Source organism: Salvelinus fontinalis, chromosome 17 (genome assembly GCF_029448725.1).
Source record: "Salvelinus fontinalis isolate EN_2023a chromosome 17, ASM2944872v1, whole genome shotgun sequence".
NCBI classification, from domain to species: domain Eukaryota; kingdom Metazoa; phylum Chordata; class Actinopteri; order Salmoniformes; family Salmonidae; genus Salvelinus; species Salvelinus fontinalis.
The window spans coordinates 38008943-38027952 of NC_074681.1; the positions used below are offsets into that span (position 1 = coordinate 38008943).

General features: G+C 42.8%; 1 protein-coding gene across 2 annotated transcripts in view; it reads left to right on the forward strand.

Moving 5' to 3' along the window:
• The window catches only part of LOC129814296 (calsyntenin-2-like), a 290404-nt gene that overhangs the window by 225666 nt on the left and 45728 nt on the right, over positions 1-19010 (forward strand). For both annotated transcript variants that reach the window (XM_055867330.1, XM_055867331.1), the window contains 4 exons: positions 2534-2683; positions 6770-6955; positions 8596-8853; positions 10294-10415. In XM_055867330.1, the coding sequence (XP_055723305.1) occupies positions 2534-2683; positions 6770-6955; positions 8596-8853; positions 10294-10415 (716 nt within the window). The remainder of the gene's footprint in view (positions 1-2533; positions 2684-6769; positions 6956-8595; positions 8854-10293; positions 10416-19010) is intronic.

The window sequence follows — 19010 nt, forward strand, 5'->3', positions numbered from 1 at the left end:
AAGCTGAACGTCTCCATTGGGTTGAGGTCAGGTGATTGCGGAGACCAGGTAATCTGATGCAGAACCCCATCACTCGCCATCATGGTCAAATAGCCCTTACACTTCCTGTGTTTGGGTCATTGTCCTGTTGAAAAACAAATGATAGTCCCACAAAGTGCAAACCTGATGGGATGGGATCGCTGCAGAATGCTTTGGTAACCATGCTGGGGAAGTGTGCCTTGAATTCTAAGTAAATCACTGACAGTGGTCACCAGCAAAGCACCCCCACACCATCACACCTCCTCCTCCATGCTTCACGGTGAGAACCACACGTGGAGATCATACCTTCACCTACTTTGCGTCTCACAAAGGCACGGCGGTTGGAACCAAAAATCTCAAATTTCCACTGGTTTAATGTCCATTGCTCGTGTTTCTTGGCCCAAGCAAGTCTCTCTTCTTCTTATTGGAGTACTTCTAGTAGTTTCTTTGCAGAAATTCAACCATGAATGCCTGATTCACGCAATCTCCTCTGAACAGTTGATGTTGAAATGTGTCTGTAACTCTGTGAAGTATTTATTTTGGGCTGAAATCTGAGGTGCAGTTAGTTGCTGGTTTCTGAAGGCTGGTAACTCTAATGAATTTATCCTCCGCGGCAGAGGTAACTCTGGATCTTCCTTTCCTGTGGCGGTCCTCGAGAGAGCCAGCTTCATCATAGTGATTGATGGTTTTTGCGACTGCACTTGATGAAACTTTCAAAGTTCTTGACATTTTCCATGTTGACTGACCTTCATGTCTTAAAGTAATGATGGACTGTCGTTTCTCTTTGCTTATTTGAGGTGTTCTTGCCATACTATGGACTTGGTCTTTTACCAAATAGGGCTATCTTCTGTATGCCAACCCTACCTTGCCATAACACAATTGATTGGCTCGAACGCATTTAAGAAGGAAAGAAATTCCACAAATTAACTTTTAACAAGGCACACCTGTTAATTGAAATGCATTCCAGGTGACTAACTCATGAAGCTGGTTGAGAGAATGCCAAGAGTGTGTAAAGCTGTGATCGAGGCAAAGGGTGGCTACTTTGAAGAATCTCAAATATAAAATATGTTTTGATTTGTTTAACATTTTTTGGGTTACTACATGATTCCATATGTGTTATTTCCTAGTTTTGATGTCTTCACTATTATTCTACAATGTAGAAAATAGTAAAAATAAAGAAAAACCCTTGAATGAGTAGGTGTGTCCAAACTTTTGACTGGTACTGTAACTTGGATCATTGTTATAGGGCTGTGAAACCCTGAGCATTTCTCACTGGAAATTGCTGCTGACATTGAACATAGCTTAGGGTTAGGGTATTTAATTAATGTCAGACTTTCCTATGTCACTATTCCCAACCTCTTGTACCCCATAGGTTGTAAGTAAGCCCTTTTTAAGCTGATATCTTCTATCATTATTATTGGGCTGTGAAACCCATAGCCGAATGGCTTCTCACCATTTATTCACAGAGAGCAATTTCCGTTTTTTTAACAGGTAATGTCCATTTATTTACAGTAGTGTGTTGATAAATTTTGCTTTCTTCACTGGAAATACAGAATATGTATAAAAATGCCAAATATACAAAAAGCTAAATCAAGCAGAGATTTATGACTATTTAACCATGTCAATCATTACTCAATCAAACAACTCTCCCTAAGGTGTCATTTAGGGTAGAATCCACACAACTCAAATCTTTTGCCTTAATCATGCGTTGTTGTCAATGGGAGATTTCCGCAAAATAATGAGTTATGCCCGCTCATCTTAAGTTAGGGTTCAGCCCGTAGAGACCAATGTAACCACCACAACCATTGCAGTCTTCATCGAAACTTTTAGCACTCTGATTGCTTGTATGGAACTACATCTGAATAAAGGCGTCCTTTTGTTTCACTGCATGGCATTAATCTCCACAATCAGCACTAACAACGTACCACTCCACTAACTCTCCGACCCAGATTCACAGAAGTAAGCGAGAGACTGAGATATCCTCCTTTTTGAGGGTACATCATCTTCATAGGGTCCATCTGGGAGTGGAGCTGTCCAGGTTTGAGGGCTCACACCGCTCCTGACCTCCTCTCCTCTCCTTGACAGCTGCAGAGCTGCCTCCAGGGCAAGATTCATGAATAAATGCCAACCAGCATCAGCATCAGGACCATAGAGATACAACTATAGAGAGGCTGATGTCATAGGACCTCGAACCATAGTTCCTCTCTAGTGCTCTATCTCTATGATCCGGACACTGACATACTCTCAGACAACCAAACTGGCTGTAGAGGTTGCCAGCTAGTTGAGCGAAATAGCCTCCGTTTAGGGAAGGTGGGAAAACAAAGGCTAACACACTTAGATGTTAGAGTGTGATGAGGATATTCATTTGGATAGGAGAGGAACTCACTGAAATCGATGAACATTACATTAACTGAATTTATTTACAGACGATAGCAGTGAGTTGAATTGTCTTGAGTGCATCCCTCACGCTTGTGATGGTTTTTTTTTAACCTTCATTTCTCCTCTCCCTCATTAGGCAACATCAGAAACACGGAGCGTCTGAGCTACGACAAGCAGCTGCGCTACAAGATCATGGTGACCGCCTTCGACTGCGGCCAGAAGAGGGCGACGGAGAGTGTGGCGGTGCACATCGATGTCAAGCCCGTCTGCAAACCTGGCTGGCAAGGTCAGTGGCATCACAGAGGAAGACTCTGTTCACACTGCAAAGATCTAAGTTGCAGATCGCAAAAGTTACTAACAGGTTGCTAATCATTCAATAAGTAGTTTGGCTTCCCCAAAGTTAGAGACTACCACACTGTAGCAGAAATCAATTTACTCCTCACAAAATGGCCACCAGCATGACTCAGGGTACTTGCTTGCAGCACTATCAGTGTCTCTGCGTTTCGCCTTGCACTGTTCTTTTCTCCCTCTGCACCCATGACCCAGTAGTGTCTAAGAGAAAGAGGAGCTCTCATCCTCCCTTTGAGGGCTTATAACTACACTATCACACTCCTTGCTCTGGATCTTACAGTCCTCCTCGATTCTGTTTACCCAAGCAATCCAGGTCAAGGGCCCCTGTGGAGAAGGGAAGAGGGGAATACAGCATATCCCGTTTTAGAATAAAGCCCCAAGAGGAAAGAAAACATTGTTTAAGGAAAGCCGGTGGAACTTGACTGGATCTTGTCTCGTACTACTGTAGCAGTCACACAGTTAAAGCCTTCACAAGCGGACAGGGTCCCCCACTGCTTCCCTGTCAAAGACGTCATTAGGCCACGTCATGAGAAGAAAGGCTGGGAAGACGCCGTCATCTAATTACAAGAAATCCCTCCTTTCCTTAAAGACCGAGTCCGCATTGCCACGGTTCTCCGCTGTGCCTTTGCTTTTGTTTTGGTATTGTTGATGAAACGAAGGTTGAGGAGCGTCAGGCAGTGTGGTTAAATACATTTTTTCAACGGTACATATTCTGTTGTTCTGTCATGCATGCATTGATGTCCGAGGGGATAAAAACTGTTAGTTGTTGTAATATCCCAAACGGACGTGACAGTTACACCAATTAAGGATTTCAGATTTAAAGACAGTGTGTGATTCCTCTTGCTGGAAATGTAGCTTGAAATGGGGCTAGAGTTTTTCCATTACCTGAATGAAGGCTCACGCAGTAGTGGGGGGTAGCTTGATACTAAAGGGCAGCTCTCCATGAGACACTCACTGTAAATGTCACCAACAAATAGAGCTATATCTAAGAGTCCTCAAAGTCATGGCAACAGATGGTACATACAGCTGCAATGTACTGTACAGAAAAGTGTGGCATTCCCACAATCTTTTTGTTTTAAGAGAGACATTGATCGTGCCCCTCAGACCAATAAGAAACATGAAGACGTTATACTCACAAGAAGCTCATAAATGTTGCATAATGGGCCGTAGTGTGTAATAATTCCAGCCATAATCCCACATAGGCTAGTAGCCATTCATCTTGGCATATATAATCATAAATACAAGATGTAATAAGGCGTTAACATATTATGCCCATGACTTACATGGCTATATATTTCATCAAGTCATTTATTTGACCTTGTAACCGGATAATGAAATGTGTTGGAGTATGATTTGTGTCATTGAACAGAAAAGCCTTGTGTAATTGAATAGAAAGTCTATTGAAATTATAGCTCTATTTGAAATCGTGCATGCAAGATTTCTATGGTCTTTAAGACAACATTAACACAGTATATTTTCATTACCAGGTTAGATAGATAGATAGATGGACGGACGGACGGATAGATAATTGTATTGTCCTCCAAAAGAGAACTATACTGAACAAAAATATAAACACAACATGTAAAGTGTTGGTCCCATGTTTCATGTGCTGAAATACATTTTCCATATGCACAAAAGCTTATTTCTCTCTAAAATGTCATGTACAAATTTGTTTACATCCCTGTTAGTGAGCATTTCTCCGTTGCCAAGATAATTCATCCACCTGACAGGTGTGGCATATCAAGAAGCTGATTAAACAGCATGATCAGTACACAGGTGCACCTTGTGCTGGGGACAATAAAAAGGCCCCTCTAAAATGTGCAGTTTTGTCACACAACACAATGTCTCAAGTTTTGAGGGAGTGTGCAATTGGCATGCTGACTGCAGGAATGTCCAACAGAGCTGTTGCCAGAGAATTTAATGTTTATTTCTCTACCATACATTGCCTAAAACATCATTTTAGAAAATTTGGAAATCCGTCCAACCGACCTCACAACTGCAGACTATGTCAGCCTAGGACCTCCACATCCGGTTTCTTCACCTGCAGGATCATCCGGGGGGGGGGGGGGGGGGGGGGTATTTCTGTCTGTAATTAAGCCCCTTTTGTGGGAAAAAACTAATTCTGATTGATTGGACCTGGTTCCCAAATGGGTGGGCCTATGCCCTCCCAGGCCATCCATGGCTGTGCCCATTGCCCAGTGAAATCCATAAATTAAGGCCTCATTTATTTGTTTAAATCGACTGATTTCCTTCTATGAACTGTTATTCGGTAGAATCTTTGAAACTGTTGCATGTTGCGTTTATATTTTTGTTCAGTATACAACATGAGTATAACTCTTCATTAAAATCACAGGTGAAATACTGTACCTTTTCTGTGCTAGCCTTCTAACAACATCATTTCTCTGTCTGCCTCTCCCTGGTCATGTCATTTCTCTCTCTGAGTGTTTGGCCTTGAATATATGACGGAATAGACTCGACAGCTGTCAACTCTCCGCTCTACACACAGCAATAAAATGGCTATAACTGCCCCTTAGACTATAAAGAAGGCCTGGTGTGGCCCACAGATACATATGGAGGGTAATCGAAATGTAAAACGGGTGACAAAGATGACAGACGAAGCCGAGGGTAGGTGAGGCCTTCCTGCACTGGAGCTGTCAGGATCCTTGAGCTTCTAATTCGCCTCTTGCGCTCTCCGTTTTCCGCAATCCCTCTCATCCTTTATCTACCTTTCTCTCGCCCTCTCTGTTCCGTTCTCCCCATCTCTCTGGTCATATGCCACCTATCGTGGCAGATCCTTCTAGCCACCCATCCCATTTTTGCATTTTCATGCCATTTCCTGGCAATCTGGCGTATCACTTTGGTCTGGTATAGAACCATCAACATCCCTCTAGACTTCTTCTGACGATTGCCTCAGCACTTTTAAAGCGTCTTATTTTTTCATTTTACTTCCCCACTCTTCTTATTCTACTGTTTCACTTATTTTCGTATTCTATTCCCCCCAGTTCTTATACTCTCATATTGCTGTGTGAAAAGGTCTGGGGGCTCCCTACCTGGTCTATGCATCCTTTTGATACAGACACTCTCTGATTTAAAATAGTTTACCTGGAGTTAGCTGATCTTGTTCTGCCACTCAATGGTATCGTTGTAGAGATACCTGTAAACACAATATTGTTTGTGACATAATTGGGCAGTGATTCATGTCAAATTAATCGCTTTGTGGTGACGTGCTAGCATGTTCATTAGCATTGATAGCAAAGTTGATCATTGTAGCATTATAGCATTAGCTACAGGAGAAACATTCCACTGAGTAGCCTAACACCTGATTTCATTTAAACTCAGAATGGTCAGCCTTTCTTTTTGTGTCAGATAAGGTTTATTGATTTGATATGGAAGACCATGAAAGCAGACCCCGTTCATACGTGTTGCCAACACTCAATTATGTGACATGGATTAGCAAGCACAGTGGGTTAGCAGTTAGCATAGCGTAGCCTCCTGTGTCAGAACCTCACTTCTCCTTAAGCTTCTTGGTGTGTGAAGTCATCTGTCACCTGTTTAGCTTTAGTGAGGAGTGCTCCGTGATGCCTTCAATTCAGAGGCTTGCTCTGGTATTCAGTGGAACCATTTTCCTCTGTAGCATTGGCTCTGTGCTGGAGCTAGCCTGGCTATAGTAGCGCTAGTGAAAGATACTGTAGGATCAAATATGCTGAGCTGAAAACAGGCAAAGGGTCTGACCTTCACCCAAAGTGAATACCAAACATGCAAATGGTGAATAATACAACCTGGCCAGTGGCTGGATCCATTTATCGTTTCTAGGTGATTATTTTTATTTCTTAGTACTGTTTCAGAAGTAATTAAATGTTCTATTTAGAAATGTTTGTGTCTACAGTAGCACAATAGTGATACAATAGTTCAGTACAGATATGCCCTATCAAGCCAGTTTTGGCATCTGAATTACTAAGCATTAGGAAAAATACATTTTCTATTGGGAATAATAAATGATATACTTCTCTTGTTCTCCCAGGCTGGAACAAACGAATGGACTATGAGCCCGGAACAGGAAGCAAGCAACTGTTTCCCAAGATGCACCTGGAGACTTGTGACGGCCCGCTGTCGGCGGTGAGAGCCATGGTGGAGCTGCAGACCAGCCACATTGGGAAGGGTTGCGACCGAGAGACCTACTCTGAGAAGTCCCTACAGAAACTCTGTGGTAAGCCACAAGGGAAAGAGAGAAGATAAAATCATCAAATGTTCTAATAATATTTCATCCTGTGTGCAGTTGCACATTGTGTAATGCGTTAATTACACTTATGACTAGTGAATTCATAGAGACAATTGGGTGTGTTGTTTCTATTTTACTCAACTCATTCATGGTTTCCAATTACTGTAACTACTCTAATTTCTAATGTTTTGTCACGTTGAGTCATTTCATTGTAATTTGTAAATCTACAGGTAGGTTGCAGGTAGCCTAGCGGTCAAGAGCGTTGAGCCAGTAACTGAAAGGTCGCTGGTTTGAATCCCTGTGCTGACTAAGCAAGGCACTTAAGCAAGGCACTTAACCCTAACTTCTCTCTCCTCACGATCACAGTGAAAGTCCTGCTCTTTAAGAGCATATGCTAAATTAAATGTCTATATTTGATCAACCTGATGAATCATTGTTATTAATAATTCTGGGGAGAAATCTGCTCAAGTGAACATTTTCATTGTGAAGAGTTGAAAATGTGAACTGTCTCCGATTTTCTATATATTTCTTTCTTGGATTTATTTTCCTGTTGTGAAATACTGAAGTGTGATATGGTTGGTTTAAAAAATGTATATGCAGCAATAACAGTTTATTGTTCGACTCGAGCCTAAGTCTTTATGTGGTTGAGCAATGGCTACACATGCATACTTGATATGCTCATTTGGATGCTGAAGTCTTTCCCTACTTCTTTAGTATGCAAAGTTTGCAAGCCAGGAGCTTTTCCAAAGCTCCATAATCGTTATCTAATATGCAATAAAACAAATTGTAATAGCAACATTGATTTCTGTGAGAGTACAAATATCGGTACACATAAATAGAGAACGCACAGAGATTGCTCAAGAGGGCCACCATATTCTTTTTTAGAGCCACTTTAAAGATAATTGAATTTGGTCAACAACATCCCAACAAAAAAAAGGTTAAAAAATAAGGACTTACTTTATTTCCTAATCAGAGATTGGTTGGAAGTTTGATGTATTCATAGCTTTCATGGTCAGACGTGGGCTGGTCAATACAGAAATAATATGAATAGAAGGCAGGGGTCACGGATTTGACAAGGCCTTCTGAAAACTGTGCAGAGTGAGAGTACGAGACTGAATCTCATCAACTTCTCTCTCCTCCTGATCACAGTGAAAGTCCTGACACAGTTTAAAGAGGTCTGGGCGTGGATTTATGCGTCCCTATCGATTGACGGGCTTGAATGTTGCATAGTTTTAAAGAGCTGGCCTGTTTCTTCAAAGGGGTGGGCGGGGTGTGGATTTCGGGGACAGAAACATACAGGGTCATTCATTGCTCATTAGATTCATACTGTCAACTCTTGTGTGACATGGAGAGGGTGATGCTGTGGTGAGAATAGACAGATGTCAAATACCGTTCCCAACGAAGACTGTTCTGCAACAGTTCAGCATCTTATCTCCCGTACTGTTACATTCTAAGCCCACATAATTATCCCCATGACGACACCCTGCATGAACATCGTGGGATTAGAGGTTTTTAGATAACGTCCAACTCAAACGTTACAAGTATCAGTCTCCTTTTAACCTTTGTGCCACTTTTCGTGTGTCAAAATGTCACCCACTGACTGTTCTCATCTTTAATTGGTCCTCCAGGTGCGGCGTCCGGCAGCACGGACCTCCTCCCCGCCCCCAGCGCTTCCACCAATTGGACGGTCTCGCTGCTGACAGACAGTGGGCGGGATAGCGACCTCATCTTCCGCTTCGACGGGCGGCAGGCCTCCAACGTGCCGGAGCGGGTGGTTCCACAGAACCTGACTGACCATTTCACCATCGCCACGTGGATGAAGCATGGGCCCAGCCCCGGTCTGAGAGCTGAGAAGGAGACCTTGCTCTGCAACTCTGACAAGACCGGTGAGACCAGGAAGGGGTTCATTTGTGGGATTTGATCCATCCTAGTTCATTGTTAATGTCACGGCCGTCGTAAGGAGGAGACCAAGGCGCAGCGTAGTATGCGTACATTCTTCTTTATTACTAGAAAGAACACTGAACAAAACTAACAAAATAACAAAACGAACCGTGAAGCTATACAAAATGAGTGCTGACAGACAACTACACATAGACAAGAACCCACAAATACCCAAGGGAAAATGACAAGCTAAATATGATCCCCAATCAGAAACAACGATAAACAGCTGCCTCTGATTGGGAACCAATTCAGGCCACCATAAACCTACATATGCCTAGACTTACAAACACCCCAAGACATACAAAAACCCTAGACAATACAAAACAAGCATACCCACCCTCGTCACACCCTGACCTAACCAAAATAATAAAGAAAACATAGATAACTAAGGTCAGGGTGTGACAGTTAATCAAAGCATGATTTTATGGTGGTGAGGTGGTGGAACTATTGCCCAAATTGAGGCTATTTATCTTCTGTCACAAGATTTTAAGAGAGAATCAAAGCAATAGCCACCATTCCAGCTACTATTTATTGTTCAATGTAAGGTGTAAGAAAGGAGCTTCCAATGTGAAGACAGTTGGCGCCCAACGTGGAACATAGGAACATTTTTGTGCCCAATCTGGAGTAGAGGTGGCGTAGTCGCGTAAATGCAGAGGTTGTTTTGTCATCTGTCGACCACTTCTAGTTTCAGAGTCAGACTAAGTGGAGCCGTGAAGGTGTGACTGGAGACAGGCGGCCTGACAGGCACTTATTGATTCCATCGAGCGCTCCGCTCACACGGAGCGAAAAGGAGAGTCCATCAATATGCACGGCCAAAACAGCCCTGTGTGCAACCCCAGCGGCTCCAAGGAAAAGCACAGAGGGGGGGGGGGGGGGATTATGATGAAAAGTGCCACCATGAGAGAAAAGCTGTGAAGTCACACACCTCATTAGCGTCCCACAGGGCCTTTCACAATGTCACAATGGCACACGGAGCATGTGACATTTATTGAGCTGCCTCGTGAAGTGGCAGGGTTTAATTCAAAGTGACACACGTCAATAGCATTTACAGGACATTTTGCACCAATAAGCTCCTTTGTCCATAATGACAGATATAATTTCAGATACCACTTTAGCAGAGCATTTGTATAACGCCATTTATTTTCCCTCTTAACTGTGGAAAATAGCTTTTTTGGTTGGATAAGGTATAATATCTATATAATATTGTGAAATATTTATTTTATGCAGTGTACCGTCTAGAATGTCTATGTTTTTCTGTGAATGAGAATAGAGGATATCTCTATTCTGTTTTGGCTAGAAAAGGAAGTTAACATAACTCAAACGTTTATGAATGTTATAAGCCTGTAATTGGCAGTTTTCTGTAACATACCCATATCCTTCTACAGAGATGAACCGGCACCACTACTCCCTGTACGTCCACAACTGCCGTCTGGTTTTCCTGCTCAGGAGAGACTTCACCCAGGTTGACACCTTCCGCCCTGCAGAGTTCCACTGGAAACTGGAGCAGGTGAGCTGACCTATGACCTCTGACTTTTGACCCAGGAGAACCTCTACTGTTCCATTGTCTATACTAGCATACTACTTAGAATTAGGGCCGGCGCCAGAACGAACCGGTTGGAGGGGTATTTGATTTTCACAGGGGGCAGGTTTTTTCCACTGGATCTCCTATGTGGATATATTGAACACTTTAATTAGTTTATATATATTGTTACTATGAAACAGAAAGCATTGGTGTTGGAACCATCAAGACGCACGGTCAGCAAGATGTATGGTCAAATGGTGACAACATGTGTGCTTGATAATAGTGAAAATCATCGCAAAAGAAATAATGGCATAATGAATAGAAGTGTTGATATGCCAGCAGACAAAAAGTCCATTATCAGTTGGAGCATGTCCATGTCACATAGCTTAAACAACGAAAGCTGTTGAGTGCGTTGCCTATTTTGTTTCTTGCTTGAGATGTAGGGCCTACTCTCTGTGAGGACATTTTGTGCAGATAATAGCCCGTGGAATTCTCACCAGCTTGTTCTATTCCAAACGGTGCCGTCCTCTACTGTCTCACCGTGTCATTTGGTGGTGGCGTGGGCACCTGCTCACTGCTCACAGTTCTGTCTTTTTTGCACTTAGGCCTCGGAGGTGTAGGATCAGGTTGAGGCTCAGAATCAGAAGAATACTCATCGGCGATGTCATCATGATTCAATTTCTTCCCCACCATCTGAGTCGTTTTCATTCAGATTTTGTAGCAACACGAAAGCAGCATCCATTCGTCTTGGTCTTCTTGCCATTGTAAATGACGCACGCTCTCACTGTGTACTACAAGTAGGCCAGAGTAGACTGATAACAGAGTACATCATATTTTGACATGAGAATTAGAATCAATCAATGCAATAGAATGGCCCGCCCTGTTCTTGATTCGCAATTGGTGATTACATAATTATGCATCATTCGTTTCCCCTTGCTCATCAACTCATCCATTCTCCCTCATCATACTTTATTTAATCTGTTATTGTATGTGTGAAATTAGTTTCGGTATAGTTTAGGTTCACTTTCGAGGCAATTATCAGGGTGTTTATGAACTGGGCACGGCATCTATCGTCAACTATCGGGAGGAGGGGAGCAGGCCCTGCTGTCGAGAGAAGGAAGGGCAACGGGGGAAACCATATAAAAAAATGACCTGCCCTCCTATAAGCTAAACAAGCTAAACACCTTCTTCGCCCGCTTTGAGGATAACACAGTGCAACCGACGCGGCCCGACCTGCCGGCCCAGATGACATCCCTAGCCGCGTCCTCAGAGCATGCGCAGACCAGCTGGCTGGTGTGTTTACGGACATATTCAATCTCTCCCTATCCCAGTCTGCTGTCCCCACATGCTTCAAGATGGCCACCATTGTTCCTATACCCAAGAAAGCAAAGGTAACTGAACTAGATGACCATCGCCCCGTTGCACTCACTTCTGTCATCATGAAGTGCTTTGAGAGACTAGTCAAGGATCATATCACCTCCACCTTACCTGTCACCCTAGACCCACTTCAATTTGCTTACCGCCCCAATAGATCGACAGACGATGCAATCGCCATCGCACAGCATACTGCCCTATCCCAACCGGACAAGCTCATCATTAAGCTTGAGGCCCTGGGTCTGAACTCCACCCTGTGCACCTGGGTCATTGGCTTCCTGACGGGCCGCCCCCAGGTGGTGAAGGTCAGTGACAAACTGAAATGGTCCACCCACACAGACAGTGTGATGATGAAAGCACAACAATGCCTCTTCAACCTCAGGATGCGGAAGAAATTTGGCTTGGCACCTAAAACCCTCACAAACTTTTACAGATGCACAATTGAGATGGGCTTTCCTCAATTTTATGGGCTTTTCCTCTGACACCGCCTATTATATAGGTCCTGGATGGCAGGAAGTTTGGCTCCAGTAATGTACTGGGCCATACGCACTACCGTCTGTAGCGCCTTACTGTCAGATGCCGAGCATTTGCCATACCAGGTGGTGATGCAACCGGTCAGGATGGTCTCGATGGTGCAGCTGTAGAACCTTTTGAGGATCTGGGGACCAATGCCCAATCTTTTCAGTCTCCTGAGGGGGAAAAGGTTTTGTCTTTCCCTCTTCACGACTGTCTTGGTATGTTTGGATTATGATAGTTCGTTGGTGATGTGGACACCAAGGAACTTGTAACTCTCGGCCCGCTCAACTACAGCCCCGTTGATGTTAATGGGGGTCTGTTCAGCCCGCCTTTTCCAGTAGTCCAAAATCATCTCCTTTGTCTTTCTCACATTGAGGGAGAGGAAGTTGTCCTGGCACCACACTGCCAGTTGTCTGACCTCCTCCCTATAGGCCTACCATCGTTGTTGGTGATCAGGCCTACCACTGTTGTGTGGTCATCAAACTTAATGATGGTGTTGGAGTCATGTTTGGCCACGCAGTCATGGGTAAACAGGGAGTACAGGATGGGACTAAGAACACACCCCTGAGGAGCGCCCGTATTAAGGATCAGTGTGGCAGATGTGTTGTTGCCTACTCTTACCTCATCTGGTAGGCTCGTGTCACTGGGCAGCTCGCTTCTGGGTTTCCCTTTGTAGTCCGTAATAGTTTTTAAGACCTGCCACATCCGACGAACTTCAGAGCCGGTGTAGTAAGATTCAATCTTAATCCTGTATTGCCGCTTTGCTTGGGTAGGCCTGATGGTTAGTCTGAGGGCATAACGGGATTTCTTATTAGTGTTCGGATTAGTATCCCGCTCCTTGAAAGAGGCAGCTCGGGCCTTTAGCTCGATGTGGATGTTGCCTGTAATCCATGGCTTCTGGTTGGGATATGTACGTACGGTCGCCGTGGGGACGACGTCACTTATTGATGAAGCAGATGACTGAGGTGGTGTACTCCCCAATGCCATTGGATGAATCCCGGGACATATTCCAGTCTGTGCTAGCAAAACAGTCCTGTAGTGTAACATCCACGTCATCTGACCACTTCCGTATTGAGCGAATCACTGGTACTTCCTGCTTTCGTTTTTGCTTGTAAGCAGGAATCAGGAGGATATAATTATGGCCAGATTTGCCAAATGGAGTGCGGAGGAGAGCTTTGTATGCATCTCTGTGTGTGGAGTAAAGGTGGTCTAGGATTTTTTTCCCTCTGGTTGCACATGTGACATGCTGGTAAAAATTTGGTAAAACTGATTTAAGTTTGCCTGCATTAAAGTCCCTGGCCACTAGGAGCGCCTTTTCTTGGTGATCATTTTCTTCTTTGCTTATGGCCTTATAGAGTTGGTTGAGAGCGGCCTTAGTGCCAGCTTTGTTCTGTGGTGGTAAATAGACAGCTACGAATAATACAGAGAGAACTCTCTTGGTAGATAGTGTGGTCTACAGCTTATCTAAAGGTACTCTACCTCAGTCAAACAATACCTTGAGAATGATTTAATATTAGACATTGCTCACCAGCTTATTGACAATTAGACACACAACCCCACCCCTCGTCTTACCAGACGTAGCTTCTCTGTCCTGCCGGTGCATGGAAAATCCCGCCAGCTCTATATTATCTGTATCATCGTTCAGCCACGTCTCGGTGAAATATAAGATATTACAGTTTTTAATGTCCCGTTAGTAGGCAAATCTTAATCGTAGGTCATCAATTTTATTTTCCAAAGATTTTACTTTAGCAAGAAGAACAGATGGCAGTGAGAGTTTACTTTCTCGCCTACGGATTCTCAGAAGGCAGCCCAATCTGCGTCCTCTTTTCCTGCGTCTTTTCTTCAAGCAAATCACAGGGATCTGTGCCTGTTCCAGTGAAAGCAGTAGTTTCTTCCAGTCTGCGGTGAGTAATCGCTGTTCTGATGTCCAGAAGTTATTTTCGGTTATAAGAGACGGAAGCAGCAACATTATGTACAAAATATTTTTTTTTTTTTAAAGTTACACAAAAAGCAAAAATACTAACAAAATAGCACAATTGGTTGGGAGAATGTAAAACGTCAGCCATGTTCTTCGGCGCCACTGCCTGTTCACCCCGCTATCATCCAGAAGATGAGGTCAGTAAAGGTGGATCAAAGCTGGGACCGAGAGACTGAAAAACAGCTTTTATCTCAAGGCAATCAGATTGTTAAATAGCCATCACTAGCACATTAGAGGCTGCTGCCTATTTACATTTCTACTGTATCTTAGTTTATGCCGCTCTGACATTGCTTGTCCATATATTTATATTTTCTTAATTCCATCATTTTTCTTCGATTTGTGTGTATTGGGTATATGTTGTGAAATTGATAGATATTATTTGTTAGATATTACTGCACTGTCAGAGCTAGAAACACAAGCATTTCTCTACACCCGCAATAACATCTGCTAAATACGTGTATGTGACCAATACAATTTTATTTTATTTGACTACCAGTTCTGTATGGGATATTAAGATTCTAACAACGCCAGTGTGCATTATACACTTATTTAGGAAAAATCAAGGACGGAGGGGGGCTTGACTTTAAAAATGGCAGGGTAATAAATGTTTTTCATTCACGAGTAGTCCAAATGACTGCTTTAGGGGTTCTATTGTGGGATTTATAGTAACAACTTTGAGCATGTATTAGACTACCTTTTAATGTGACATGAACACAACCAGTCATGATGTTTTCATCTGATTGCAAAACAAATCACTTCAAAAATCTTAGCACGTTAGTCGAAAATAGCATCCGGTCGACCGAAACAGCGCCCTTCTGTCATACAATATGTAGCCCCACGTATCTGATGCGGTCTGGCAAAAAAGAGAATGTCATACTCTTTTAGTCCAGACAGCATGAGCTACATTGGCTACACGTACTGAGACAGTGATGTTTCGCTTGCTCGGATGCTTTATCTGACAATGATGGGTCTTTCTGTTGGCGCGCGTCTCGGTTAAATAAATTATCAATAAGCCTCCCGAGTGGCACAATGGTCTAAAGAACTGCATCGCCGTGCTGAGGCACCACTACAGCCTGGGGTTCGATCCCATAACCAGGAGTCCCATAGGGCGGTGCATAAATTACCCAGAGTTCTCTGGCTTAGGGGAGGGTTTGGCCAGGTCATCGTGTTCTAGAGACTCCTTGTGGCGGTCTGGACGCCTGCAAGCTGCCTTCGGTCGTTAGTCGAACGGTGTTTCCTCCGACACAATGGTGTGGCTGGTTTCTGAGTTAAGCCAGCATTATGTTATGAAGCAGCGCGGCCTGGCGGGTCATATTTCAGAGGCCGCATGTCTCGACCTTCGCGAGCCCGTTGCGGAGTTGCAGCGATGAGACAAGATTGCAACTACAAATTTGGGAGAAGAATTGTGTAAAATTACCCCAAACATTTGTATTTATTGAAATAGTTATATTTATTATAATGATCAATATTTTTTATTTTTTTTGGACAGGCAAGGAGGTACAAGTAGGGCGGGCCAGGCCCTCTAAGGCCCACCCATAACGTTGGCTCTTCTTAGACTATATGCCTTTTATTATGGTACAGGGCTAGGGGAAGAAATGTGTATTTTTGTTAAACAGTCAATATGTTACCCATTAGACAATGCTGCTTTCTTGCTAATTTCACTTAAGATTTGAAAGTGAGCAGCTATTATTTTGCTGCTTGGGCAGTGTTGTGTTGCTAAATGACTATTCCAGTCATGTCTGTCTCACTGAGTTTTTCCTCAGGTAGACAAACAGCAGTAGAGCACTAGCTTTTCTTTGAGAGCCATCTCTCATTGTTTGTATGTACTGTGTTATAATACCGCCTCTTATCTCCTGCAGTTGTTAGCTCTCTCGCTCTCTGTGTGTGTGTGTGTGTGTGTGTGTGTGTGTGTGTGTGTGTGTGTGTGTGTGTGTGTGTGTGTCCGATGGGGCTTGGTTCGGGGTGTTTTTCTCCAGGTGATGGACTATGATTACTGCTGCAGTAAGAGGTCATTGCAGTGGCTCTTCATATCTCGTCATCCTGATTACCTGCGTCCCACCACCTCCACTCCTCTCCCCACAGCAGGAGATAAGAGGATAGGAGATACCACACATACGGACACACACACACACACACACACACACACACACATACACACACTGGATATTCTATCCAGAGTAATGGCTCACCTAGTCTTTCTTCTGCGTTTATGTTTCAGAAAGTCATTGAACTAAATTACTGTGAAAGCCATTATTTCAGTACAACACAGCCTATCTGTCTGAACATGTCAATATGACAGATAACTAACAGAGTCTTTGATATAGAAAACTAGGTGTAATTTTCTTCAAAATGAATATACTGTAAATGAATAATAAACAATTATTTGGCCGTGCTTTGTTGCTGAGGAACCTACGATAGGATAATTTACTTGTCTACTTTGGTCAGCCATGATAAAAATGTGTCAGGCAAAATTATTGTAGTGGTAGTTTTTGTTCATTTATTCATTGTGTCCTTTTTTGTCTCTGAAGCGCAGAGGTGTACTCTCTCAAAACATAGGTTGCATCCCAATATTCTCTCATTCCTTCTGAAGTGTCCACTCGTTCACTACTCCCCCAACATATCAAAATATTGGAATTGTTTGGGCTAGAGAGAGTTTCCATATACCATTCATTTCCTTTCAAATCCATGAAGGTAAGTGAACAAGTGCATATATTGGGACGCAACCATAACCTTCAACTACTTTGTATAGACCATATACTAGTGTATTTAAAATGTGTAAGAACATAAACTCTTTACTCCATGACTATACAATTGCAGAACAATGAAATTACTAATTTCACAACATGGTCATACAGTATTGTCCTTATGTCCTTAATTACAGTGTTACTGCACAGGTATAAAACCATCTGAAGCATACAAATAGCTTACTAGAATATCAGGCTGAAATCAAGTTCTGTAGAATGCCCACTATGTAGTATTAACAGATCAAGTCTTCACCTAACATAAACTACTGTTAGGATGATTCAAGGTAAGCCAATGGAATATCTTGTATCGGTATCGCTCCACCTCCACTCTCCGACTCCCTAATTGTGTAGATATGTATCTTTTCTAATCTTATAGCTGTGGGACCTGCTGTACAATAATGTATGTGCATACAGAAACGATTAAGAAAAACACTGTAATTAAGTCAAGGTCTCTGGAGTTACTGCGCACTAGGTAGATTATGATTGTGGAAGGTGTGTGCGTGTGTGCGTGTGTGTGTGCGTGTGTGTGTGTCTGCCTGTGGGTCTGTGTGTAGTTTTCCGAGGTTATTCAAGAAACTGAACATCCCACTATCAGTTCTCTATGCAGCACTGTGTCTATGATGGCTAGGCACAATTGAATTGTTTGCTATAGGTTAAAGGAGGGCCATTTTTCTCCAACCCAATGCTCTTTTCTCCTGTGAGGCTGCTATAACTAAGACAAGGGCATCCAGGTGGAAGACTCACCTGCTTTGGTAAACAACCTCTCAAGTCAACACAACGACTCCACAAAACATCTGCCAGGCAAACGGGAGACAGGAGACAAACTGGGGGATCATGGGGAGAAGGCTACATGCTACATCACTATGCTAACTTTATCTTAAACTAATTCAATATTTCTGTTTAGGATGATAGTAAATTAAGATTGACTACAATTACATATATTTCTTACTACTTTAACCATGGAGAGACTTTAAAAATGCTCCTTAACACAATTTAACCAGGTGCTCTAGACTAGAGCTTCCATCGGGACTGTGCAGCAGGCTGAATGTTTGATGTCCCTAGTATTACACTCCAAACAACTCAACTATGGGACTAAAAATGTTAAAAATAACTCCCATGGAAGATATATATCCTGTCGGCCATTTTGGAGAGAAGAAAGGGAATGGAGACTTCCCATGGTGACACAGCACTATACTGTGTACCACATGATCAAGGGCCCCATATTCTGTTTACTGTCGGCAAAAAGAAAGACAGAGATATCATAGGAAAACATACACACTTACATGGCAGGCACAGAGAGAATAAAAAGTGTTGGATCGCATAGCTAAAACGCACAAGCCTAGAAAGTAGTTTTTTATCCTCTTATGTTTGTTGTGTAGTAAATCTTTCCGTTTCTATTTTCATTGATTTATTAGTTTTTTTCCTGTGAAGCACATTGTGTTGCATTCCATGTCTGAAATAAAGCTCGATTTGATAGTGTTGAAGTGTTGAAAGTTGGCGCTTTAAGTTCTGAACATCTAAAACCAGGAGCTAATATCATCCAAATCCCTCTTTTAACAGGTTAATAACCCCTTAAGCTGACAGTCCCCAAAACTGGGCACTAGAATGACTTTACTTTAGTAATGTTTACATTACTTATTTTATTGATTTAGTAAGTCAGAAGACAGCAATCCAGACCTTCCTAGGACCATGTAAACATCCTCTGTCGAATAAACTTGTATTTGCCACCCTCCGGTGGTTGGCTGCATCATTACATCGATTTATGTCACTTCACTGCAATGTTACGTTTTAAATAAAATAAAATAAATCACCTTTATTTAACCAGACAGGCCAGTTGAGAACAAGTTCTCATTTACAACTGCGACCTGGCCAAGATAAAGCAAAGCAGTGCGACACAAACAACACAGTTACACATGGAATAAACAAACGTACAGTCAATAACACAATAGAAAAGTCTATATACAGTGT